The sequence below is a fragment of the Hippoglossus stenolepis genome, chromosome 3 (assembly GCF_022539355.2).
Source record: "Hippoglossus stenolepis isolate QCI-W04-F060 chromosome 3, HSTE1.2, whole genome shotgun sequence".
Classification (NCBI taxonomy): Eukaryota; Metazoa; Chordata; class Actinopteri; order Pleuronectiformes; family Pleuronectidae; genus Hippoglossus; species Hippoglossus stenolepis.
In genome coordinates, this window is record NC_061485.1 from 9,624,080 (window position 1) to 9,651,455 (window position 27,376).

Here is a 27,376-nt window from a genome sequence, read left to right on the forward strand (position 1 = left end):
TGCCTAATGGAGGGAAGCTTGTATTATGCTTGTCTTGTGTCTGTGCTTTATTAAGATTTTGCCAGTTATTGATTGAATGGAAGGGGGTTATTTTCCAAGTGGTTCGATTCAGGGTTACTTGAGGCTCCATGAAGCCCAGAACTGCCATGATCCTGATTTGGCATCATTTTCATCTGCAGCATCAGTGTCTGTTTTTGTGTGTGTGTGTTTAACCCTAAACAAGATGTAGAAACCTCACAGAGAGCTGTATGTGTGTGATCCCTCTCCAAGGATGGACAGAAGTGCAATAGATGCCGCATGTGGCAAAGCACATCGACAAAATAACATTATTTACAACATTCATGAGAAAAAAACAGTGTCTAACATAAATAACACATAGCACGTAGGAGCATTTTAAGGCCCAGATTGCATCACACATCCCACATCAAGCTCACATACTGTACAGCATGGTGGCAGTAGGGTGGTCCGGACCTGTTTGCCAGATGTGGACCGCAATAAGCAAAAGGTGGCCTGAATTGGTTTTGTGTTATTTGGGCCATATTCAACATTTACCACATGGGCCGCTTTAGGTTCACATCCACATTGCGCCTAGGGCACATCGTTAAGCCCTGTGAGTCAAATTGTGATTAGTGACTAAAGGCTATACAAACAACATTTAACTGATTGATTGATAGATCATGTGCCCCCCAATAAAATAGGCCAAATTTACAGCTGCTCCACACCTGAGCTGTGTTTTCTGTCAGCAGCAGAGTTCACGCTGAAGGGGATTTGAGGATTTCATGCCAGGGTACAGTGTCCTGGTGTCTCTGGTCCTGGAGGCATGTATTGATGGTTTCCTTCCCGACAGGACGCCTGTTACTCTAGATGCAGCAGAGGTCTCTGTGTCTGCAGGGCGCACTGCAGATTAGATATGTGATCTGTGCAATCAGTGCTCTTAATATAAATAAATAAAGAACCCCATCATGTGTGACTCACCCACTCACAGTTCATTAATGGAGGGATTTAACTAGAAGCCCTTTGAACTTTAAGTGTGTGTGTGTGTGTGTGTGTCAACACCGTAGCTAATCGTATCGCCCTCAATTAACTTTACTTCTGCATAAACCTCTTTAAAGACACTGAGTAGAGAGGGAGAGAGGGGGGGGAGAAAGAGTAGGGGATAGAGGGGGAGAAAGAGAAGGGGAGAAAGAGGGAGAGAGAAAGAAGGGGAGAAAGATAAGGAGAGAGGGAGAAAGAGAAGTAGAGAGCGAAGGAGAGAGGGGGAGAGAAGGAGAAAGAAGGGAGAGAAAGAGGAGAGAGAGTAGGAGAGAAAGAGAAGAAGAGGGGGAGAAAGAGAAGGAAAGAGGGAGAGAGAAAGAAGGGGGAGAAAGAGAAGGAGAGAGCGAAGGAGAGGGGGAGGTGAGAGGGGGAGAAAGAGAAGAAGAGAGGGGAGAAAGAGAAGGAAAGAGGGAGAGAGAAAGAAGGGGGAGAAAGAGAAGGAGAGAGCGAAGAGAGGGGGAGGTGGAGGGGGAGAAAGAGAAGAAGAGAGGGGGAGAAAGAGAAGGAAAGAGGGAGAGAGAAAGAAGGGGAGAAAGAGAAGGAGAGAGCGAGAGGGGGGAGAGAAGGAGAGAAAGAGAGAGGGGGAGAAAGAAAAGGAGAGAGAGGGATAGAAGGGGAGAAAGAGAAGGAGCGTGGGGGAGAAAGATGGGATAGAGGGGGGAGAAAGAAGGGAGAGGGGAGAAAAGAGAAGGAACAAGAGGGAGAGAAAGAGAAGGAGAGAGGGGGAGAAAGGGAGAAAGAAGGAGACAGGAAGAGAAGTAGAGGGAGAGAGAAAGAGGGAGAAAGAGAAGGAGAGAAAGGGAGAGAGAGAAGGAGAGACCCCGTCCTCCCCTCCCTCCTCCTCCTCCTCTCCGCCCCCCCCCTGTCTCTCTACAGGACTGCCAGCCCGTCTAGAGTTATTCCAGGAATGCGTTGAACATGGCTGCCGCGATGAAGGAGCAGAAAACGGGACTGCTGGAACTTCGCGTGACCGTGGACCGCTGGATCCGGGTGCTGGCCACGCTCACCGAGGACACGCTGACGCTGAATCCCGGCGAGGGCGCCGAGGAGCCCGCGAAGCCCGGCCCGAGTCCCGCCGGCGCCATCAACGGAGACCCCCCGAACCTGAGCTCGTCCCCGGTCCCGGAAACCATCACCAACGTGAAGCGCACCGTGCGAGTCACCAAGCAAGATGTTGGCGGACTCGGGATCAGTATCAAAGGTAGAAACGCGTTAGATCACCGATAATAAAGCTGTCAGACTCAGAAATGGCGACTTTCGCCGTCAGCGAACACAAGTTTACAGCCGGAGTTTGAGGAGCACTTTTCTGCCAAGGACGACGACGTCTCGCTTCACCGAGCTAACTCCAAGTTGACCGTCAGTTTAAACCGCGACATCAATCCAACTTCTGGGTTGTGTTTCATCGACACGAATTCGTATAAATACTGTTGGACGCACACGCGTAACAAACTACATTTCTGCGTGACGTATAAAAGTTGAAGCCGAGGAACCATGTGTCCGTCCCGCGGTCACCGGAGACGCCGATGAGTTACCGCGGTGTAACGTTAGCGTCGGTGTTTCACCAGCGTGGTGAAACTGAAACCACAGCAGAAAAATCACCGAGTTTTCTGTGTTTTCTTTCCTCCAAAAAACACCTGTTTTAGTAAATAAAGTCTCCAGAAGCTGTCAGTAATATGTTTGAATGCAAAATCCAAAGTTTTGGGGGGTTCAAAAGTTTTTATATGGTCTATTTATGAGTCATGTGCACGTGGGGAAACCAGAGGATGACATGTTAAAATGGGAAAATATTGTGTCTGTGCAGTTATAACATGGGAGATGATCTGTGTTTATGTTGTGCCGTCCTCGCCTTGGTGCAAACTAAAAGCACTTTACACTACAGTTTTGCCATTAACACGTATTAATACACATTAACATAGAGCATCTATGTGCAGCGCTTTCCATATCACACAGCAATCCCACACTGCCAGCAGGGGAAATTCAGTATATTACCCATGGACACTTTATCACATGGAATTAGGGAGAGTGGAATCAAACCGCCGACCTTCTGGTTCGTAGACAACCCGCTCTACCTCCTGAGCTACACTTTGTTGTTTTAAAATGTTTAAATCTATGAGTCATGTGGACATATGGAACAGGAGATTACATATTTCAGGTTTGTGGACGTCCCGCTCTCCCCCCTGGGCCACAGCCACCTGTAGGTGAACTGGTTTGGCTACAACTAAAATATCCTTTTGGCTGTTTAATTAACTTCCTGAGCAAAGATGAGCAGCTCAAAGATAGATATGCACCCTGCTGCTGCACATTACATAATGTTGCACCAGCGTTTGCTCCTTAAACCTCTCAATGGGAAAAGGCTGTGCCTCTGTAGAAGTTATAGAAGCCGCCATTAATCTTTTTAATTGCAACAGCAACACTTGTTTGCTATTTATGAGCCACGTGGACACATAAAACCAGGAGACAACATGTTAAATTGAGGAGAATTTTATAAACCAACAATATCATAACATGTCAACTTTTAGCACGTTTGCAGTCTTTTTCTGTTATACAACTTTGACTTTTCATCTCAATATTTAATTGCGAGGCATATATCTGAAGAGTGCTAAGAAAGATGGTTGTGGGAACTAACTGTGGCTAAACCAGTGGCACAAAAACAGGAGTAAACAGGATAAATCCATCAGCGTTTTAACAGAAGTAAATTGACTGCATTTATATAATACTTTTGTTGACTGAATGGCCTCTCAAAGCAGTTTCCACAGCAATTCTCATTCACAGATTATTTTCCTTGCACTGAAAAAGAAAAATGTTTCAATTGGTAACACAGAATTGAAGTTTTTTTTAAATGAAAGTTATCAATCATGTCCAATTGTATATTTTTTTACTAAGTAAACAATTTTGTTTTTTCAGTGTGCTTATGTCATGCTTTTTCAATCACATCATTCTCACATAGGTGTCAGGAGCAATTAAGGGTTGTATCTTGCCCAATGACAAATAAGAGAACCCAGGGATCGAACCACAACCTTCTGGCTGGTGGACGTCCCATCCACAACCTGTAAGTAAGCTGGTTTGGCTATAGCTAAAAGATCTTTATCACTGGTCGATTAACTTTGTAACCAAAGACGAGCAGCTCCAACGTGTATAGACCCTGCTGTTGCACATCAAGGTTACACCAGTGTATGCTCCTTCAACTTGTCAATGGGAAAAGGTTGTGACCTCTCCATATCTTACAAACCAGGCTCGCATACCTGCAGTGTGTACTGTGCAGCGGCTGATAAATGCCTTTTCCTTGTCCCGTTTCCTTAACCTGCAGCAACAGGTAACTTATCTCAGCCGCGATCTCAACGTGAAGAGGCAGGGGAGGGTTGAACTTTCGGAAGTTATGTAAATACAGAAGATGAAATAGGTGTTCCAGGGACAATGCCTTCTGAACAGTATTTTTAAAAAAGTCTTATTTATACATTGCTTGTGATCTAAATGATGCTTTTTGCATCTTTATATCACTATTTCAGTTTAGTTACAGATTAATCTATTCTACTCCAGTGCCCCACAATCTGGTTCAATCTCCCTAAACTGTGCTTGTTTGGGGTTATCATGGTGAAGCTTGGGCTGAGAATTGTGCTCTATCACAGCTAAGTTAGTAAATGATGTGGTGAATCATGGTCCGGTATTCTGATAGGTTTGTATGTGTGCATTATGTTTGAACATGCATGCATGAGAGTGAGCTACAGCCTCCACCTCCTGACAGGTTTGCAGTGGACAAGTATTGGCAGGTTATCACTTGGCCACTTGGCAGTGCAGAGGGTCGATTTGATTGACAGCCGCTGTAGTCTTGCTCCATTGTTGTGGTGCAAAGACGTTTGTCACTGTGGCTGCTGCTGACATGTTAATTTTAGTTCTCCCATCGTTGCCACCAACAACAACAACAAAGCCGGACCCCTAATGACATAAATGTAATGTCCATCTCTCTGGAAATTGGCGGCTTTGAAAATCAGACAGCATGTGATTAAAACAAAATCATTGCTGCCACCCTGCTGACTTGACACTGTTGTGATGCCGGTTGTTCAAAGGCGAAGATGAAGCAAGGGAGGAGAAGGGGTTTAGCAGATGGATAGAGAGAGAGAAAGGCGAAAGAAAGAGAAAAAGAGTGTCAAAAAGTGTAAAGCTGATGAAAGAACACGGCTAAAGTTGTTGTGGGCTAACTGACACCACATTGTGAACAGCTGAGAGGAGCAGTCCTCGGCCGGCAGTTGTCATTGGCCAAAGATGAAAGCTATGTGGCTGGGAGTGAACTACTCCACTAGTGTTAATTTTAGGGAGCCCACCCCTGCTCGCAGAGAAGCACGGAGGCAGTCAGCCTTTTCTCTCACATGTCTAAATTTAAGAGGGGAGCCTAGGAAATGAGGCTCCTGGTCTGCCGACAGGCCCACTGGTCAGAGGGAGGAGGAGCTTGCTGATGCAGACCTGGGATTGTTTTTCTGCTGAGCTACTTGGGTGTGAGCTTGCTGGGTGGTAGTTTATCTGAAAAGTTTGGACTTGAACACATTGTTTTAAATGTGCCTGTGGGCTTTGCTCCATTTATCATGGACTTGATGTAAATTGAAATCAGTGGTGGACCCATATTATGAAAGACATTCTTTAATGCCTGAACTCTTTTGCCACAGACCAGCTCATGTTCAGCAGCACAATGTTTTTGTCAGTTAACAAAGTTCCGGCGCAGCATTATGTAACAAACCTGTTAAAAGATATTCTCCTTATGTGGCTTTGCACCATAGCCTGTATATATGGACAACAGGACAGCTCCCAAAACCGAGGCCAAAGCGCCTCAATTGCCTCCTGGTGGCCGGCTGCAGTATAAGTCATAAATGCAGCCTCCTCCATGTTAGTGGATGGGACACGGACCCAACTAAAAATTCTAATTACACGTAAAAATGTTTTTTTTGCCAAAGATGTTTTTTGTCATTTAGGTAGTTCCTATCCCACTAATGTATGTCCGAGTGTTCATTTGTCAGGTAAGTTTGGCTTTAGTTAGTTATTTGATGCCGTAAGAACGGGGTAAAACATCACGGTTAACAACTGAAACTCACTCATGATTGGTTGAGCCCATTTATTGGCGGACTTCGCTCCAAATATCGCTACGACACAGACTTGATCCAAATGAGCAAGACGGCTGTTTTCGAATGCAGGATATTTTGACTTTGTGGGAAAAAGTGGGGACCTGTCATCCATTTACAGTCTATGCTTCACAGGACTTATCATGAAACCAAATTATTTTGTTTTGTGTTAAAACTGTTTGGTTGCTCTATGTCTATGAAGTTTGATGAAGTTAAGTGCTTATCATGCTACATTCTTTGAAAGGAACATTATCAACACAAACACACTGCAAGCACAAAACTACCTAATTAGGTACATGTTGTATAACCCAGTACCATTCATTTACCTGTCATGGGCAGCTCCACTGGCTCCTCCACACCTCCGCCACCACCTCCCCGCTGTCAAGTGAGTGACAGGCTGCCAGCTGGCGGGTGCTGAACTGTGTTTGCCAGAAAATAGTTTGAGGAAGAGGGGTGGGGATGGCAGGGATGGGAAGGCAGTATTGGAGGATTACAGGTTGTGCAAGGAGTGGCAGACATATTGACAGTATTTTTTCCGTTAATATGTCACGGATGTTTACTCAGCCGTCATTGTCAGTAAAGGGTGTTTGACATTAGAAGTAAACCTGAAAGTATGTGGAGGCGTAAAGGTGGAAGATGGATCATGCCACTGTTGTTGGCCCTCACTTCCCTTGACTGCCCCACTGAGGTCAGACTTTAAACTGTAGTTTGTACAAGGGTGAAAAAGAAACTTCTTATTTTACAGAGCGCACACTGGTATACTGTATGTTGTAGGCTTTAATGGAAATACTGCTCATTCCCATTCAGTTTGGTCAGATTTCATTTCGGATCAGCAGCTCAACACTATTGTTGTATGTACTGCATATTTTACAAGGCCATTAGAAATACTTGTAAGTTATTATTAACATTTTATTAATGTGCAATGCGGGTTAAGTGTCACAGCTGGGGCTACATCCTACACCTCAGCAAACCAATACCTGCCTATCTAAGTTGAGTGTTTTCTTATTTTAGACTGAGTGGTATAGATTTATATGTCAATTTAATTTACATGGAAATTGAGTAGATAGGAACATCCTTAGGTTTTGCTCTATTTTTTGGCAAAGATTGCTATAATAGTTTTTTAGCTGTTTTAATGTTTATTCTCCAATTTAGTGCAAATCATTGGACAATTATTGAATTTCTATATTCTTGACATAGACACAGTTGTCAATAATTGCTGGGTGTCTGGTGTTAAAGCTTTTAGCCTATTATAGGTGATACAGATAGTAAGTCTGCAGTTGTGTATTGGTAGTAGAACTGTGGACTTGTCATGCAGTGAATAGGGATCATGGAGTAATGTAATTCGCTATAATTTCTAGGGTTGTGCAAATTGGGGGTAAAGGTAACCTGAAGGTTAGAGAAGCAGCTTGTGACTGGAAGGTATTTAAATTTAATCCTCGAGCTGGGAAAGGTTTGTATAGGGGTGAGTGAGCAGGACACTGACCCCACAGTGCAACAGACTATTAAATTGACATTTAGAATCACACATTAATAATAATTCCATCTTAATTGTGTTAGATACTGAACAGTGATTAGCTAGAAAAGTATCAGCCATGGCTGAAAACTTAATCTTTGACAGCTAATTGTGGCAGCTTTTCTTCTGCAGTATAGTAGGCCGAGTTTAGCTGTTTTTTTCTATTCTGTTTCTTATTCTCGTAGAGGAATGTCTCTCCTCAAGAGTTGGCATGGCATATAATCACTGCATTTGTCCCTTCATAATCTTTCTTTATCTGCGATACTGTTGATGATGCTTCAAATCAGCAAAGCTAGTTTTCTACTTAGCCGTCTAGAACATGTCATTCCTGTAGCTGTGGATGCATGTACAGTTTTATTGTTTTCTAATTAATACTATTCTAAATAAAGATTTTGAATCAACGTTTGCACTCTGGCGTCTACATGCACTGAGGCATTGGATCTCAACAGCTGTGCGACATCTGCCAAAGTGATGAATTCGCCATGCATTCCAGATCAGCTTCCTGAAGGGGGTTATCAGCCCAACCCTGGTGTTGCTGTATTGAGAGCACTACACTGTAGCCTCCAAAGGAAGATGTATGAGTTCAATCCTAAGTAATCACCTATAGGAAGCAACCTGTGGGAAATGTATTTTCAATTAATTAAATGTAATCCTCTTTTGGATAATTTCTCCCTTGCCTGAAGGTCAGAGTCCAAATGATAGCTGATAATAATGATGATATTTCTCATGGAGAGAATAAGCCTGCTGCAAGATTAGCAAGACCAGCAGCTTTCTTGCTGACCTTCATTTAACGAGTGAGGTGGGGATCGGAAAAGAGACAGAACTTGAGGATAATTGCTGCTTTTTGTCTTGGTCCTCGAGTACTGTATAGAGGTTTAAGTGATTCAATTTATCTTTAATGCTGACATATGAGGAGGTTAATGGTTGAAAACAAAATAAAGGTAGCACAGAGGCTGTTTTGTTCAATCAAAGCTACTAACCAAGCTCTTAGTTTTATAATTCTGTATTTTCTTATTGCTTACTCACCCATTGTATGGATTGCATTGGTAGTAAAAAACTTAATTCCAAGCTGCTCTGTGAAGCTGATCAGGCTTCAAAAGTTCAAGTGTCATGGTTGTGTAGCTTAAGTGTGGGTGTATGTTATCATAGACGCAACATTGTAAAACAGCAGGTTCCATAGACAATGATAAAATGAAACAACATTGTTTTGTCTGTCTTGTAATGCAGGTGGGAGGGAGAACAAGATGCCGATACTCATCTCCAAGATTTTTAAGGGCCTGGCTGCTGACCAGACTGAGGCGCTTTATGTTGGTGACGCCATACTGTCTGTCAATGGTTATGACTTGAGGGAGGCCACACATGATGAGGCTGTGCAAGCGTTGAAGAAAACCGGCAAAGAAGTCATCCTTGAAGGTAAGGTATTTTTGATTCTGAACAAAAGTAATGCAGAAATGATTGAGATTTTAATCCTGTGTTTCCCATTTATTACTTTGACCGTCAAAGTCTAATTTGTCCTGCCACCGATAACAACAATAAAGAGGCAAAAGCGTGGACAGGGAATTCTTCGCGGAAATGTCCTCATTGGGTCTTGTCATCTCGCTTGTTGGCTATAGGCCTGGATGACGTAAAAGAATACGGACACATTTAATGCAGCTTACGACACAGCAGGATCTGTCCGTTTCTGTATCTAACGTTGAGCATGAATTGACCTGTAGTTGTGCACGTTCCCACCACAGGCCTGTAGTTTGCAGCAGCAACACCTGCCCTCTCTATTACCAGGCCATTTGGGTGCTCACAGGAGCGTGGTGCATGTGTTCATATCTACGTTTGAGAACCACAAAAGCACAGTTGAGTGCTTAAGACAAAACCCCAGACTCAGATGTTGTAAGAGGCTTTTCACAGTCACAAACCGTGTGGCAAATAATCATAAAGATGGAGGCGATATCAGCTGCTGTTGCAACTTTACATTTGCAAAGACTTGGCCCCAACATACACAGTAAAATGTGGTATATTGCAATATATATCATCATCCGGATATGAAATCTGTTCTGTTGCATGGTAAAGAGGCATTTCATAAACATTCCTTAACAATACAATAGTCAGAGAAGGGGAGAACAAAACAGTTATCTCTCATGAAAAAAAACTGAGCACTTCAAACCTATGTTATCTACACTCCTCAGCTCCAAATTGATACATAAACGGAGACAATGGGAAATTTTCTTATCTTTTTGATACATTTCACTTCGTTTGAATTTTCCTTGAGGGGCCATATGCGATGCACTGAGACAGACGAGCCGATAAATCTGAACTTTGATCAGACTTCCTCTGAAACATCTAAATAATGAGTTGAACTGAAAGAGCAAGAGGAAACCAAAGACTCAAGAATATTGTTGTGGCTCACTCCTCTGAGCATCCCAGCATGCTAATGAGCAGTCTTCCTGAACATCAAACACCTTTGACGATGATAGAAAGTACTTTAAGCTCATGCTAGCGCAGTGGAGAAGTTATGGTCTAAGACCTGCTGTGTGAATAGGAAGGTTTGCAGTGGAATCAGCAGGTGTTTGCAGGTGTTCCTCTTTCCTCTTGCTCATTCATCTGAGCAGCTAATGTGCTGTATCACTTCTTTTGTCCTTTTCTGTCTCATCCTTACAGTTCAGTCATTTGCTGTGTGTGTGTGTGTGTGTGTGTGTGTGTGTGTGTGTGTGTGTGTGTGTGTGTGTGTGTGTGTGTGTGTGTGTGTGTGTGTGTGTGTGTGTGTGTGTGTGTGTGTGTGTGTGTGTGTGAGGTATGAAACGACATGGTGAGACTGATCTTTAGTTGAGAGGACAGTGAAGAGAGGCTTAAAAGCAGCCTTTTCTCTTGCCAACTGGTTGCATCACAAGAATCCTGCATCTCCCACTAAGCTGACAAAGGTTGAGTGATGATTTATACAGGATGTTACTTTTCAAAAAAGCATATGTTTTTTTTTATCAGAAACCACAAAGCTTGACACGTTTTATGTTTTGCTTTTATAATTCTTTCTATAGATCTGTACATTCTCTGTGTCACTGTCCATGTTTTGTGAGAGCTTACCCACATTGTCTAACAGTTACGTTCAGTCAAACAGACGCTTCAAACCATAGGCGTTACCAGCCTTTGGTTCCAGATGAATGAGCATGTCAAAGTCTCGCCAGTTACTAGGATAAAGAAACTCTAACAGTATCGCCTTTAAAGCAGCCCAATAAGCTGTATGAAATCAAAATGACTCAGTGGGTGTAACATTAGATAAACTTTCCATCTGAGAAAATGAATGTAAAAATAGGGGAACACTGAAACCAGAGTTACCAGTTTTCCTTTTGACAGCATTTCTGCGGATGAACTCACGCAGTGGGCTCGCGCCAGTAACAGTCAGTCAGCTGAGCGGATACAGCCAGAGCTACAGCCAGGGGAAATCATTGCAAATCCCCCCGCTTTCCTTGTCCACAGTCAGGCAGAAAAGTGTTGATATCAGACGGCTCAACCAGCGCTGCTCTGTGATCCGTCATGTCAGGAATCATTTCATGGGTTCACCCCCGAGGACCTGATAGAGGAGTGAAGAGAGGAAAGAGGTTTGAAGGCTCTCTAAAGTGAGAGGGTTGAATGTGTGTGTATTTTTTTGATGTTCTGCAATTCCTGTTGGTGTGTAGATATCTGTCTAAATCGAGCATTATGCTTTAGAGTACTTTTTTAAGGAATAGAGGAAATAAAGAATGAAAGGTTTTGGTTAATACTTGAGGGCGTTTGTACGTTTCAGATTTTATTTCATGGCGATTTGTGCGTCTTAAAAATACTTATGAATATATATGACAAGATGTTCACTGCTTGTTTTGGTTTAGGCATTTTATCCAGCAGTCAGAGACAAACTCCCTCCTGGCACCACCACGGTGTTATAGGTCAGAGTAGCAGTGTTTCTTATGTGCACAGCAACAAACACTCCACCACTGCTGTGCTCAAGGCAATTTTCATTGCTGTGTGAAATTCATAATACAGAGGGCCTTGACTGAGATCAAGGAGAAACTGCCTCCATCACATTGAAACATCTTGAATATGTGAATCAGAAAGATTTGAATGTGCCAGATAAGTACTTTGACAACAGTTAAGCAGTTAAACAAGTAGCCTGTCGGGCATTTTTTGTGATGCCCAACAGGATTTTCTTGTCCTTTTTGACCTGTGCGGAAGGGAAGTGAGGAAATATTTATAATATCAAACAGATCTCACCTTAGATTACTGCAAATGTTTTACAACTGGAAATAGCTTTACTTTATAGCTTTTCAATAAGCCAAATGGTATTAATGTTTCATCCAATTTCTTAGCATCAAGGGCGTCTTCCAAGTATGAGTTTGAGGTGTGAATGTGTTTAAAAACTACTTCCTCCTTCAAGGTTTCCCCAAACCTCTTACTATAAACACTATTTTTTGCACAGTCAATCTGTCTGCTTGAAGAAAAAAGCAACTACCTTAATGTATGTTCTCGAAAACTCTTCCTCTTTCATATGTTAAATCTAAATAGTGATTGAACAATCAATATGTGTGTGAGGAAGAGGAAACACAATAAGGTCAGATAAATAAAACAGACCATATGAAAACATAAAACCACAACTGCCTTCACTTTCATCACAGGAACATTTACAGCCTCACTTTTATTTATGGGCGTGACAGGACTTGTGCCACTTCCATACCGGCAGTATGTGCTTATGAGGAGGGTTAGAGGAGAGGATGGAGAAGGCAGTTGCATAGGACAGCTTCACATTTTACCACACCTTATTATCACTCCTGAAAATGCCTTTTTAATACAGTCATGGAGTTTCTACCACAGGCATCAAATGTAAAATAGAGATGAGGAGAGAATTAAAGAAACTGCAGTCATGTATGAAGCAGCTCTAAAGGGACTGGATGAGCGATGTAGTACTCTGCTCTCTGAACTGTCCCACTGCCTTCTACCCTGTTTTAATTTGGATTCAACTCTCACTGAAAACACATCCATCATTGCCACCTGCTTGCCTGCCAAGACAGGGCTCATTCCACTACTGTATGAAGAAACCATGGGGCTAGGAAATTGTGTGTGTGTGTGTGTGTGTGTGTGTGTGTGTGTGTGTGTGTGTGTGTGTGTGTGTGTGTGTGTGTGTGTGTGTGTGTGTGTGTGTGTGTGTGTGTGTGTGTGTGTGTGTGTGTGTGTGTGTGTGTGTGTGTGTGTGTGTGTCTGTGAAAGAAAGGGTGGGTGGGTGGGTGGGTGGGTGGTGGGAATAGTTCAATGGTAAAGCTGTTCCCTGGGTAACCAGTGTCTGACAGTAAAGCTCACACACAGTAAGTATACCATGTGTGAAATAGACACTGAGGTAAGTTTGAATGTGGGGGTAAGTTAAGGGTGTAAGAAGGTGCATTTGTGCATAAAAGGCATGTGTATGTGTGAACGCTCTCCATGTACCAAAGGGGTCAAAGAGTTACTACAACATGGTTGGTAGTGCAGTAGAAGAAGGTAAAGCTTCAGTGATGGACAAGGAAAGGAATGTGAATTCTTGAAAAACAAATCTTATCTTAGACTTTCCATAGTAGTTATCCATACTAATTTAATTAACCACCAGCCATGCCTATTGTTCATGTGGTCCATATACGGGACAGAGTCAATTATAAACAGGACTACTGGTGGTTTAATGTCTCACGACTGAGCCAGCGTAAAAACACTCAAACATATGATCAATAGCCGAATAGAGAGGATTGAGCTGGCGAGGCCTATTTTAAGACCCACGAGAAGAGATGCCAAGCCCTGACTGTGCAGAGCAACTGTGCCTCATTAGTTTACCAGTTTGAGTGACTGGTGATGTACTTGACCTTTTAGTTTAGTGGATTAATGGTGAGATATGTTTGAAATACACTAGTTTAAAATCCAACCACATCTGGAGGCAGAAGTCTTATAGCTGATCCTTACAGCCACAGAATGACAAAGCTGCAGTCATAGATAGGGGTCGGATGTTTAATTCATTCATGTGGGAGTAATCATGTCATCTTGGACAGTCTCTTCTCAAAAGCATACATTGTATTTTACTTGTTTGTACATACAATAAGTGATGGAAATAGTTGAAGAAAACTGAAGTAAAAGCACTGGATTTATCAGTTGTAAGCTCTTAGGCCCTGTTCCAATTCCTCTCCCTTGGCCCTACCCCTTGATATGAAGTGCCCTTCGCTGGGAGTGTCCACCTGCAAAGGGAGCAACAAGGATGACGGCTAAAAAATCCTCCCCTAGGAATTGGGACACCACTCACTACATCATCAGCAGCCAACCAATGTTATCACAGTGACAAACAACATCAACTAACAACCATTATCAACCCACATTTTTACAACACATATGACAACTGCAGGACACACGGTACAGATTGATCAATACACAGCCAGTCAGCATGTTTACATTGGTTATTTCAATGTAACGTTTGTTCTGTACATAGAAACTTCTGCCCTGCACTGAAAACGTTATAACATGAGCAGTGAGAGAAATGAGACAACACTACCCCTTCACGGCCAGGCGCAAAACGGAGGCGTACATATCGATACTACACCTTCACAGCTCTTTTCTTGTAGTCTGTTTACATTATTCTGTCACTCTGCACTACATCACACGTTTAATTGCTCCGCTTGGTCGAAGGTCGATCCATTTGCGTCCAGGGACATTTTGGTCTGCAGCCGCAGATAACGCTCCTAGGAGATTGAACATAAACCCAGAGGTTCCAGACCCATTCACTAATGCGAATAGCTTTGGCAATGCCAGGTCTTCCTGCTTGGCAATATACTGAAATTTACCTTTTAAAATGACACTTTGGCCCATGTCTAACAAGAAAGTTTGTCGGTGTTGCACCGTGAGTTCATTTTGGTTCTTGGTGAGGGTGTTAGCTTAATGCCAGTCTGAATTTTTGATATCCAGAGGAACTTACTTTTCCATGCTTTTGTATGAGTGTGTGTGTGTGCCCAAGAGAGAATGAGGACCTGAGTTAGGAAAACCTAGTCTGTTCTGCCAAGACATTTGACTGCTGGCTCTTTCTGTCTTGTCCTTTTCATTAAGGTAGTTGTGCTCAGGCTCAGTGCACACACACATGGATTAAATAGGCTTAGTTATGGAAGCTGTACGGTTGCATGCTGTCCCTGGTCCAGAGCCTCCTTTATGTTTGAGAAGTGTTCTGGACGTGTTGTAAGCTGTATCACGTCTCCAGATTTCTGTCATCCCTGATGGGCTGTTTGCCAATTTGTAAGCTTGAACTATTGATTGACTTTGTACAAAGTCTTAATGTTAGTACCTCGTTCTGTGAAATATTTCAGCTAAAATATGTGAAACAAAACTGTTTCAAAACATAAATACCTAAATATTCATATGAGACTCATCCCATCCAATAATTTTGGCAAACCGATAAAATTGTTTTTTCTACATGTCCCAGAGACCAAGTCCTCACTATAAGAAACAGCCTCTGTTGAGCCAAGTGTTGCCTCACTGCAGATCATGACTATCATGGAGGCTATACTTTGAATGGGAATCCTTACATCTTCTGTCCCAGTGGACTCTGACAGAGTGGTTGCACTTTTGACTGTATTTAATGAATATGACTACATTGACGATATCATTTCCTCTAGACGGTGCATTTACACTCACTGTAAAACTGCCAGAATGTGAAATTTAAATATGGGAAAGCAGGAGTGTCTATCAGGAGTGCATGAGGTGAGATTAGATTTGAAGAGGTTCATTTGTGTCTGTCAGCGCTCTCAACAAGACCTAACACCAAACCTAATCTCTCCCCCTGTCTCTCTGACATGCACACACACATATACACACACAGCTCACTTCTCCTTTCATCAAATCCTTTTACTTACTGCATTTGTATCGCTGACGGGTATAGAAACAAGTTGTGTATGAATCTGCAACTACAGCACAGAGCCCCATTTAAACATAACCAGGCCTCATAGTTTTGGTTACTCGGGTATATTCAGTGAGAACAATGATCATATTGAAGTAGTAACGTCTGAGCTATTGAAGCAAGGACGGACACTGCGGCTCTTTCACAAAGCTGAAGAATGCAGACTAGCGATTTTAGCTTCATTTTGCTTTGAGGGCTAAAACTTTTATTTCCTATCTACAAATCAAGCTCTTCAAGGACATGTGGGTGTAGCTGCTCAAGAGGAGATATTTACCATACGATCTTTTTAACAAGATACTGTATATAATTCAGCCTTATCTTTTTACACTGATTCAATATGTTTAAGTTGGCGATTTATGGAGTATAATGGCTTTTTGGAGGAAGGTTTTCATTGGGACACAGCACATAATGTAATCTGTAAATATACTGAGCTCACCCGCTTGGCTATGAATGTGCACACATCTAAACTTAAGGTGGCCCCGTGGCCCCTGCCAGACAAGTGGAGAGGCAAGTGAGATTTTCTCAATTCGCAGTTTGCAACTGAAAATTCTCAGGCGGGCGTCTTTTTCCCAGATTGCAACAGCTCAGTCAGAGATGTGAGATCTGATGTTTATGTGTTTAAGCTAATATCTATTCATGTGGTGGGTGGCAGCAGCTGCTTTTGGAGCGTTCTTCAGTTGCACTCGTGTTTGTCCCTCTTGTGTCCCTTGCTTCTCAAGGAATGTCTGCAGCATTCTGAACTTTTTGAAAAAAAAAAAGACAAAGTCAATGTATTTCTGGGAAACCGGAGTGCGCTCAAACATCTCAAGAGCTGCTGTTGTTCTCGTCTCTCCCTAATCAGTCTCTGTTTTGTATATGTTGTTGTCTGCAGCATGATAATCCTGTCTGTTTTTCTTCCTCTGAGTCAGACCAGCTGGATTAATGAATTTCTTTTACTGTTGGCGTCTCAGACATTGTGTGGAAAGCTTTTCACGCTGGATTGGCACAGTCAGTGGTGTGTCCTCTGCCACTAAGGCACAGTATGCTGTCTTTGCTACATTTCTGGCTTTGGACCCATTAACTTCCACCTCCTGAAATGTAAATTTAAAATACATGGACAAAGTAGAGTCCATTAAACAGTGTTGCAGTGTTACCTGTAGCAAATACAACTGCTTTTCTAACTGGAACACAAAGTTAAAGTCCATGATTTTTCTGATATATCTTTGAAAATGAAAAACATGAACCCAACCATTGCTGATACTGGAACTTTGTGTGATTTGAGGAACCTCTTGGCAGCGTAGTCGGGTCTTAGCCCTGCTTTAAGCAAGCTGAGCGATGTCATAACTGCCTAAACATATGTTGAGTTCTGCCAATGACATGCATATACTTTAAAACCTAATTAAAACCTCCTTGATCTCACTCCTGTGACAGAGTAATTATTACTTTGAAAATAAACCTTTCCCCTAAACGCCTCAGCAACTTCTTGCTGGTTTCTCACTACCTCTTGGATCTTTGTTCTCAATACTCTCTTCTGACAATATGCAGTGGCAGACAGAAAAATCACCGCTGCACATTTAAAGCTTCTTATTATTGTAAGATATTGAGTGTACTTTGTGTATCTAAAAATAACACTGTTCTGTGAAAGAATGTGTTTCTATTTGGGGGAGCACCATTAGAGCATGTGGTCCCATATACTTTTATTGACAATGACCTTTATAAGTTGATGTAGACTCTTTTGCCAGCACTGGACTTTCCTGGTTCAAATAAGTCATACTTGAAAATGCGTTTTGTGTTTCCAGGACACATGAAGACGTTTGCTGAACTGGCTTCATTTTCATTAAAAGCAAATAAATTTCAGCCGTGTTTTTGCAGCGTTGCAAATAAATATTTGATTAAAAAAAGACGGAGCAGTTAAGTTAGGTAAAAGTGTGTATATTTATATCAAAACTGTCCAGTGTGGTGCTGTCGCCTCACAGCAATATGAGTTTGAATCCTGGTTCTGTGTGGAGTTTGTATGTTCTCTGCATGTCTGTGTGGGTTTTCTCAAGGTACTCCAGTTTCCTCCCACAGTACAAAGACGTGTAGATTGGGGTTAGGGTAATTGGACAGTAGATGTGAGTGTGAATGTGAATGGTGGTTTCAGTGTGTAGGCCCTGAGTTATGCTGGAAACTTGTAGTGGGTGTACCCTGCCTCTCACCCAATGTCAGATTGGATTGCAGCCCCCCCTGCAACCATAAAAAGGATAAGCTGAACAGATAATGGATGGATGGAATAACTGTCCACACCAGTCATCTGTTGCTGTAGTCCGCAATGTCCTCTTGTTGCTCGTGTCCTGAGTCTGAGTGAAATCCCTGCTGGGAAACCTCCCAACGCTCTGCACACAAACTTTAGTTCCCTCTCCTTCAGAGCTGCTGGCCCGTAAGGACATTGTGCTTCGACTCAGCGAGGAAATGGATTAACTCGCAAAATAACATAGCTTTATTAAATCACAACTCTCCCTCAGACGCTTCTCCCTCTGTGGCGTCAACTTTGCTAAACAGGCCCCCTCTGAACCCCACTGCCCTGATCCAGGGCCCCTGATAAATTGGTGGCCCAGTCTTTGTGCCACTCTTCTCACTTCATTACAGGCTTAGACTCCACTGAACCATCTCACAGCATTGTGCAGAATGTGCAAACTGGGGACGGATGGAGGAGGGTAATGGCATTGGAGGCTGTCTATGCAGCCATTATCAGGATTAAATTGGTTTATACACACGGTATAAATACATGTATGCACAAAACCATAAATAGATGAAAAGGACATGAATAATAGTGTCTACCATTTTAACATTCACTTTTACAATATTACTATTTAAAAATCGAGAAGCAGACGTTAACATCATTTCCATTCATCAAATGAAAATGAATTGTAAATTAGACTCATAGGTCACACAGCAAGTTACCACTTTGAATCACAGTGTGCAAACAAATACGAACCTATTAATGGGAAAAAGAGTTACTTTGCGCCTCAGACAGGAAACAGATCTCCAGGTAGAAAGTTATAAAAGAGAAGTTTGAAAGTGAAGTGGGAATGTGTGCAGCCGAGCTTTCTTTTCCCTCTGTTTTTGTCTGCTGCCAGATCCTGTTCAAGTTTTCTTCACTTTCACTTTGTTGAATTAGGATAATTAACTCTCCTGACACACTATGCAAGGTAATCGAATCTGTACTTGGGCAGTATGTGAATTTGTTTAAATCTGATTCAGGGTGCTCTGCCCACTCTCCCTGTCTGCCTCTCTCATACCATACCTTACATCCACCACCCGTGAGGTTGGCATCTATCCATGATTTTAATGAGTTGGGCTATAGGAGCTATGAACTTATCTAAATCATTCTGAACAGGAGAAATCTTCCGATGATGCTGCCAGGAAGAGACACGCGTTAATCAGCAAAACACTGAGGACACATAGCCAGCATTTATTATCTGTACTTCAGAGAGATCGATAAAAAGAAGCACGCACATGCACTTTTTCATTTGTATGTGTGCACACAAACCTCTTAGCCTCTTATTTAGGTTTGACAACTTCACTATTTAGATCTTTAACCAATTATCTTTTTCAAGCTTTCAAATGTATACTACTTTCTTAATTAACAAACCGAAGACAGACAACGCTACAACAAGCTGGTGAATGCAGTGTCGCATCTAACAGCTAAAAGGCCAAATGTGTTCTCAAGGTTTGGTGGAGACCAAAGAAGAGCTACATGGACGTATATTTGTTGGACATCCATAAACATGACTCCTAATGAATGCTAATGCTGCTATATGGTTTCTATGAGGTGCTGGTATATTAGTGTTGTGTACAGCTTGTTGGATTGGCCCTAAGTTGCCAACATGTCCTTATTCAATTTGTACTAAGCAGAGCCTTTTACAGTTTAAAGGTAAACTTATTTGTGCTATATGAAAACACATGTTACTGCAATTTCTGTCACATATCTGCAAACATATGTGTTCCTGTTCGAATGCTTAACTTTGTTTTCTAAATCTATAAAATAGAAGCAACATGTCTGATGTTGTTGCATCCTCTAATGCACAATCCACATCCCAGCTACTCCAAAGCAAGTCCCCCCTTTCCTACATCATCAGATTTGATAGGCAGATGCATTAAGTTGGCCCATTAATGCCTTTCTCCCTTTACATTTATAGACCTCAACGCATTGAACAGAAGCAGTAATTGTTCCCCGTAATTTAAACCGTTATTTATGACATTGTTTTGGCCCAAGACATCTTTCCTCGTTGGTGGTGTAACATGGGGACATTCTTCGCCTGACATGGTTTACAGAGCCAACTGCATGCTTCTGAGGTCGCTGCCTGGCCAATGACATTCCAGCTGCTCCCACGGTAACCAGTGCCAGGGGGAGGAGGGGCTGTGTCTAGCATTAGTTTAGTCTCTGACAAGTCAATGCCACTTTTTCGCCACAAGTCAAGAGGCGTGTTAATGACTGCCATCAACCTGCTGCTTTTATGAGTGGACACCTGATGGTTCAAAGCTTTTGAGAATTGTTTCTACAGTTAGTGTGTTTGTGATTGTTTGTGTGTGTGTGTGTGTGTGTTAGCTTTTTTAGGACCTTTTCCAGAAAAACATTGACCTTATCAGGACCAGTAGAGCTCATTGGGGCAAATGGGGGCAAAACATAAAGGTAAAGATGTGAGGTTAGGTTAAGGTTAGGCTGTCCATGTATGGATGTCAGTGCATGTCCTACAGGGATAGCTGCTCAAACTTCATTTATTTTATCAAAAAGTAGAGTCTACCAGTTAATCAGCATATTGGCAAGTATTGATTGAGAATTTAAACTTGGGACTTTCTAAGAAACTGGAAAAGAGAAGAAAAAGCCTCTCAACAAACCATAGTTAAATTAACTGTGTCAAAACTGAATTGTCTGGAAACGTGAGGTCAGGATTCGTGGGGTTCAATGTAAAGAATTTAAAAGGAAAAGCTTAGCGCTGGATTCTGCAGATGAAAAAAAAGAAACTTTTCATACACACATGCATGTGCACACATATACACACGGTACAAAGGTAGTTTCACTGGCTGCCAGATAAGCTAATGTAATAACAGTGCCATCTCAGCTAATTTTAGCTCGGTATTGAATGTGCCACCACTGGTACTCATGGCAACATATCTGGCTCAGCTTAGCTGCATGTTTAGTCTCTCTGTATTGCCTGTCTCACACTTTCTTATTCTTCTTTCTTACTCTCAATCTTCTTTTTCTTTCTGTGTCTCATTCCTCGCTTAGCACCCCCTTTCTAATTCTCCATCCTGCTCTTCTCCTCTTCTTTTCATTCACCACTCTGTTTTGAAAGCTATCTCGTCTGATTTGGGATGTGGGGCCACAGCTAATGCCGGAAATTTATAATCTGGGAAACACAAATATGATAATTTCCACTTTACATTTCTCGGAAAATAGTTAAGCCTCTATACAAAAGTAAACATCTCCTTATACCTGCAATAATTAGTGTTTCCCCCCAGACGGTTCTGCAGTTTGTGCAGCATGGATCGCAGACATTAACCCAGTCTTACATAATAAGATTTTAGTACCTACAGTCATGCCCCTGCTCTGACTTCTTGAAGTTCTTGAAGATTTTATTCTTCAAAGTGTAGCACTAGTTTTCCCATCTGGCTGCACTGTTCTGCCACCCACACGTGGCCTTTTTTTTTGTTGAAATTCTGCCGTTTGTTCATATTCAGTGTAGGGTTCAGGAAGTCTTCTGTAATGGCTTCCACATGAAACAATAATAGAGGGAATTCCAATTCCATTCAGTCTTGTGGCCTCGCATACCATATTGAGATTGACCGCATCCATTCTGAATGGCCTTGGTCCAGCAACAAGAAAGCAGTTGGCTACCCCATGTTACAAACATCAGTGGGTTGGCACATGAACAAATAGACAGAAGCTAATTTCCATGAAACATTACACATTCAAGTTGACAGCTACTTCAAAGTGTAGCTGTTATACATAACTGTCTCACTGTTGGATGTGTTTTCCCAGTAAGTTTGTTTTTTGTGTACATATGCACATTTTCTCTTTGTTGGTTGAGCTGGTTGGTGTTGGATAGTGTAACAGAAGCAATTGCATTCAAGTTTAAGTCCCGACTACAAACAGAAAACATTTTTGTGCACACATTTCATTACTTAACATGGGGACGAGAGTCATGAGCACTGGCAACCACAAACGGTAAATGCCAGTCTGATATTGGCAAAACAAAAATTTTAATCAGAAACAAGAAATCCTAAGAGAAGAGTACACATCTGAGCAAATTCCACTGCCAGTTTTCAGTTCTCTGTATCGCAGACACAAAGTCAGTACCATACCACTGCCCACACACAGATATTTTAATACACAGCACCTTGTAGGCTCCTGTGTGTGTATTTGCATGTGTTTTTGTGAGAAAATGTTTGTATTTAACCCACCGTTTGTGTCGTAAAAATGTCCCAGGAAACATTACTGGTACATCATACAGATAGAGAAAGAGGGAGTATGTGAGGAAGGCATTTAAAAGCTCTGGATCCAATGGGGGAAAAAATGGATGGATGGATGGGCGCACAGACGGATGAATGCACTGACCTCCCTAACTGCTCTTCCAGTTTTCAATGTTGGAATCATGCTGGCAAAGGAAAACTAATTTAACACCACATAACATTTTCTGCAACACTGTTGTCTGTCATTAAAAGCAATTTGTCTGAAAAGAGACTTTTGCAGACACGTGTTAGAGACAGTGTTCAGACACTGAAATAGGATAACAGTTGTCCCTCCATTCTGAGGATGAGATAACAAGCGAACAACCTAGCTTCCTGCGAGGCTTATTATCATGTGCTAGATGCCAATCGTGTGAACATTGAATCTGTATCAGTCATATCCTTTTCAACCGAGTCGCCATGAAACCATTCCAGAGACTTATGTATGCCTGAATGCTGAACGCCCTTACTTGAACTAGCAGTGTGACAGATTAAATGTCCAGAAGCAGCTTTACAGTGATTGAGAAGCTGTGTTAGGGGTCCTTCTCAAAGACACTGCAGACGGACCCTTCCAAAACGTCTGACCCTTTAATCGACGAGTCACTCAGCCTCCTCAACAAAATATTTTAACAAACAATCTGACAGACTGAACTTCTGAGGCTGTACTTTGGCAGCCTCGTCTCTCCCTCCTTTTGTCCTGTGCAATGACTCTCTTGCGTACCCTCTGGCTACATTGTACAGTGCAAGACGAGCACTTCACACTTCCCCAGTGAAACCAGAGCTCTGCCTTGAGCCTTCAGCCTCATGCCTTGCCATGTCCTCTGCGCTATTTTTACTCCAGTAGTGGCTAAGCCAAACCCATACCACAGCCTACTGGACTTGAGCTGAGACCATGTGTTTCTGTGTGCATGTTCTATGCATGTATGTCTGTGGCTGTAATCATGATTAATTGTGCAAAACTTCAGTAAGACTGGATTATAGCCCACAGAAATTGTGTAATTATGGGGGGGCCCTTGTCTTGGAGGTTGAAAATGCTGACCATGTGCCGCAGCTTCACGGGTTTGAATCACTTCAGAGACCTTTATTGACCTTCTCTCTCCTATGATGTTAAATCGATGTAGATGCCAATATCTAATAAACACCCATTGAGTGTCTAATTTTAAAATAATGAGCCGCAACAGCATGAAGTCTCAAACTTAAGGGGCAGCAATTCTGTAAATATGAAGACCATAGAAAATGTTTTAGCTATGAAAGGATCTAGGACTGAAACAAACTTAAATTTATCTGATAATTTTTTGGAATTACAAGGACTCATTTTGCAGTATGACTATGCACAACCACGTTGCCGATGGCCATTATTGGAGGGAATTTGACAACTTAAATCATGAATACACAGGATAAAACACTTTTAAAACTCTTTAACTAGAGACTATGATTTCTGAATATCATCTTTCTATTATTTAGAATACTGTGGGCGTGGCTCCACGTGTACCAGGGGAGTAATCAGGGCAGATAATGGCTGTGAGCTGATCGGTCCTCAGGTTTAAAAGGCAGCAGAAAGCTGCCACAAGAGAGAGGAAACACAGGAGAGACACATCAGACCCTCATGGAAAGACTGAGCTGAGCTGCCATGAGGACAGCAGAAACCTCTGGACAGTTTGTGTTGTTTAAAGACAGTATGTTTGTTCCTGTTTGATAGAATAAAAGCATGTTAAAAAGCGAATGGTTCCTCTCTGGCTGTTGTGGGAGAAAATACAACTTTACAAATACAAGTTGTGAACACTTCAAGGTGTTTTAGTGGATTTGATCTCCTCAAGCCGTGGCACATTCTCTAAAGTAAAACAAATGCTCCCTAAATAACAAGAATGTCCAAGTGGTTTTTAATTTGGTAAATTATACTATGTGTGTGTCTACCTCTTCATCAGAATAGAATAGGTAATACACCTCGAAATAGTTGCCATATAAGGAAATGTCTTTTCTTCATAACTGAGAATGATACGTTTTGTATAATAGCTTCTGAGTAGAAGTGAATCGTTTCCAGATGGATTTCCTGCACGTGTTTTTGAAGCCTATCTGAAAGTGCTGCTACAGTTTTCAACTCATCTCTGAAGCCAGAGGCTCCATATTAATATCCCCAAATTCCTTTTCTCTCCCTCCTCTATCCTCTCTTCTCCCTTTTCTCCATATCTAATTCTCACTCTGCTACAGTGAAGTACATCAAGGAGATGTCGGCCTTCTTTAAAAGCTCGGGTTCTCCTGGGGCTGGCCACCCCTGGGACTCTCCCCCCTCAACACCTCAGAGGGGCACTGATATCTTCCCTGCTGAGGTGAAGGAGCCCCGCAGCATCCCGCTGAAGATGTGTCAGGTGTCGCGAAAACAGTGCCCCCCAGACACAGAAAACAGGTACTACATGTGAGGATTCCAGTGTGAAAAAAATGTCTGACAGATGTCAACCTGAAAATAACAAAACGGTTTTGGAGAGAATATTGTAAACGGCACTTTTACTTCTTGAGAAGATCTTACTCACATATTCTCTTTGTTAATATCTGACACTTCCTCTTCACCCCCAAGCTTTTCTCTCTTTGCCATGTGTCTTTTATTTCTCTAACTGCCCTTTTTTCCACCTCCATTTTGTCTCCTTGATCGCTCTCTCTCTCTCTCTCTCTCTCTCTCTCTCTCTCTCTCTCTCTCTCTCTCTCTCTCTAATCCTCTCATCTCATCTGCCAGGTATTTCGAGGTGATTTCATCCAACAGAAAGAACTCTGTGTTCCTCCGGGCAAAAGACCCCGCCATGGCCCAGTCCTGGTACAATGGGATCCAGGCAGGCGCTGCCAACCTTTTACCGCGAGTGAAGGAGGAGATGAAGAGCATGCAGCCTGGCATGGAGGTGAAACATCTGGGCTGGATCGCAGAGCAGGTATGCAAGAATACAGCTGTGCATGGTTCTGTACTTCAAAACAGTGTCTGATGTTTTGTTTAAGATTCTTTTTTTTTGTTTTTTTGCTTATTAAATCATGTTTGTTAGTATTTTGTTTGTATCCTGTAGTGATTTGTTCAATATGTTACATGCTCTTGGTTAAAGCCTGGTTCAGGTTTCAGTTTACAACCCTGTTTTTCTTGAATGGGCCCTGCTGATTCCCACTGGCACTTATTGAACGTCATAAATGTGCTATTAAAAATAATCATAGAAAAGCATTGGAGAGATGATGTGTTGTTTATACAGTCAGACTGTCCATAGGAAGCACGTGGAGTTTTTAACCATCCTCTGCAGGCAGACAGAATTGAGCATTAAGTCAGTAAATACTGATTTTGCTGTGCACGTTAACGAGACAAGATTACAGTTCTCAGCAGGCAGGCAGACCTCGGCTTAACACCAGCCCTGCTCCTGTAAGAGCGCAATGTGTGTATGTGCCCCCACCTCGGACCAATTCCCACCAAGTTTGGTGAAAATCCATCCATTGCTTTTTATTTAATTTGTACACACACACACACACACCGAGAGTTGAAAACAACACCCTGCTTCCTGCTTTGTTGACGCAGATGAGTTTGTTCAGTTTTGTTCCATATGTCCACGATGCAGGTGACTCAGGGTCCGGAGAGACCAGTTATGGCTGTGTTGACTGACAAAGACCTGCTCCTGTATCCCACCTTGCCTGAAACCATAGAGAGCTTCATCAACCCCTCCAAGAGTCACCCGCTCATCACTACCAGGTCCACATGCACGAATGTCTTCTTATACAGGACACACATACACCACGTACAGTACAATACAGTACAGATATGCACACAACACAGAACTGGCAGTGTCATAAACTCAGTGGATCTGTCCTCCACCCAGAGCAGCCCAGCATAGATTCAACAGATCCTTCCCATGGGTTATTTTGAACTAGCCAAAGAACACATATTTACAGTACTCTTTCCATAACCAACTTGCTGGACATCTCACCACATGTCGTCACATTCATTTGGAAGACATTAGTGGAAGCAGAACCTATGAGTCATGGTATTTTCCTCCCTTCTTTCTCTCCTGAGGACTTAACATTCCACTTTTCCCATCTGCAACCCTGTCTCTCTGTGACACACCAACATGCATGATCTTTCATCAGCTTTTCTGGCTCCATTGTTTCCTATAAATCTAAGTCCCCTCATTTTCTCATGTTCTCCTTCAGACTGGTCCACTCTGGTCCAGGAAAAAGTTCTCCTCTCCTGGACTCTGAGCTGTCTTTTGGCCTGCGCTCGGGCACCAAGCAAGGCGTGGAGACCCACGTGTTCAGAGTGGATTCTGCCAAGGAGCTGTCCACATGGACTCATCTGCTGGTGGAGGGCAGCCACAATGCTGCTGAGCTCATCAAGGAGGTCACCACGGGTACGGAAGACTTCCAGTTCTCTGTCTGAGCTGGTGGCTCAGTTCCTACACCTACATGTTAAAAATGTATAGTTATAGTACAAAAGACAGGATTCTGTTGAGATGCCAACGATGGACTTGTCATTGCAGTGGCCAACTCTAAGTTAAAGGTCAGACTCAGGTTCTCTGGGTTTGATCAGAATTTGAAATATAGCGTAAATAACAATGTTCTAAAAAATATGAATCTGTAATAACTGAAAAATCTGTGAAATACCTGCCAGTTGTGCATTTTAACTAAGGGAATGTTGTGTTAGCAGAACATTGTTTCTTTTCATTTCTCTGTACAATTCCTACAAAACAGAATATTTGCTAAAAACATTTTTTGTGTATGAATAGAGAATAGTCCCTTTGTCAACAGGCAGACTAGAATCTGCTGCCACTGTCAACTTGATTGGCAGGTCTATTGTTTCTTTAGTTGGCAATGTTTACTGGCCCTGAAAACATTTGTTTTCCAGAGTAAAGCAGTATAAAATGCCGGGATTAACAAATTTCCTTGGATTAGATTATTCCTTCATCTATAGCACAAACTCTTCAGTCTTATCTATGAATAAACCCCAAATTGTTTTCATCCAAACAAAAAAACGCTCAGGCTCTTTGCTTCTATTCAGCAGGCAAACATTTCAATATCTCTCACGAAGCAGAATTAGAAGTTAAGATTTATTGTTCTGTGCACAATGATTTCGGGACTACACTGTTTTGCTGAATGTCTTCTTTCTTTGCAGATTTCTTCTGTCACCATGTTTGTAAAAGATTTGGGTTTTATTTGTTTATTTCAGGTTTTAGGAAACGGTAGAGCGGAGACAAAACAGTTTTTGTATCAATTATTGTACATAAATATATATAAATGGTGTTTTTTGAGCCCATGTTTGCTCTGAGTAAAGCACACAAATACTCTCTTTACTCCCATAATCCAGATTCAGCATTTTAT

At 42.2% G+C, this 27,376-nt stretch overlaps 1 protein-coding gene across 1 annotated transcript in view; it reads left to right on the forward strand.

Moving 5' to 3' along the window:
- Window positions 1–1,819: 1,819 nt before the first annotated feature.
- The window catches only part of snta1 (syntrophin, alpha 1), a 28,107-nt gene continuing 2,550 nt past the window's right edge, over window positions 1,820–27,376 (forward strand). Inside the window, exons 1-6 of the mRNA XM_035151842.2 lie at window positions 1,820–2,236; window positions 8,884–9,069; window positions 24,251–24,446; window positions 24,771–24,960; window positions 25,624–25,754; window positions 26,213–26,409. Coding sequence (XP_035007733.1) covers window positions 1,954–2,236; window positions 8,884–9,069; window positions 24,251–24,446; window positions 24,771–24,960; window positions 25,624–25,754; window positions 26,213–26,409 — 1,183 coding nt within the window. The 5' untranslated portion in view covers window positions 1,820–1,953. The remainder of the gene's footprint in view (window positions 2,237–8,883; window positions 9,070–24,250; window positions 24,447–24,770; window positions 24,961–25,623; window positions 25,755–26,212; window positions 26,410–27,376) is intronic.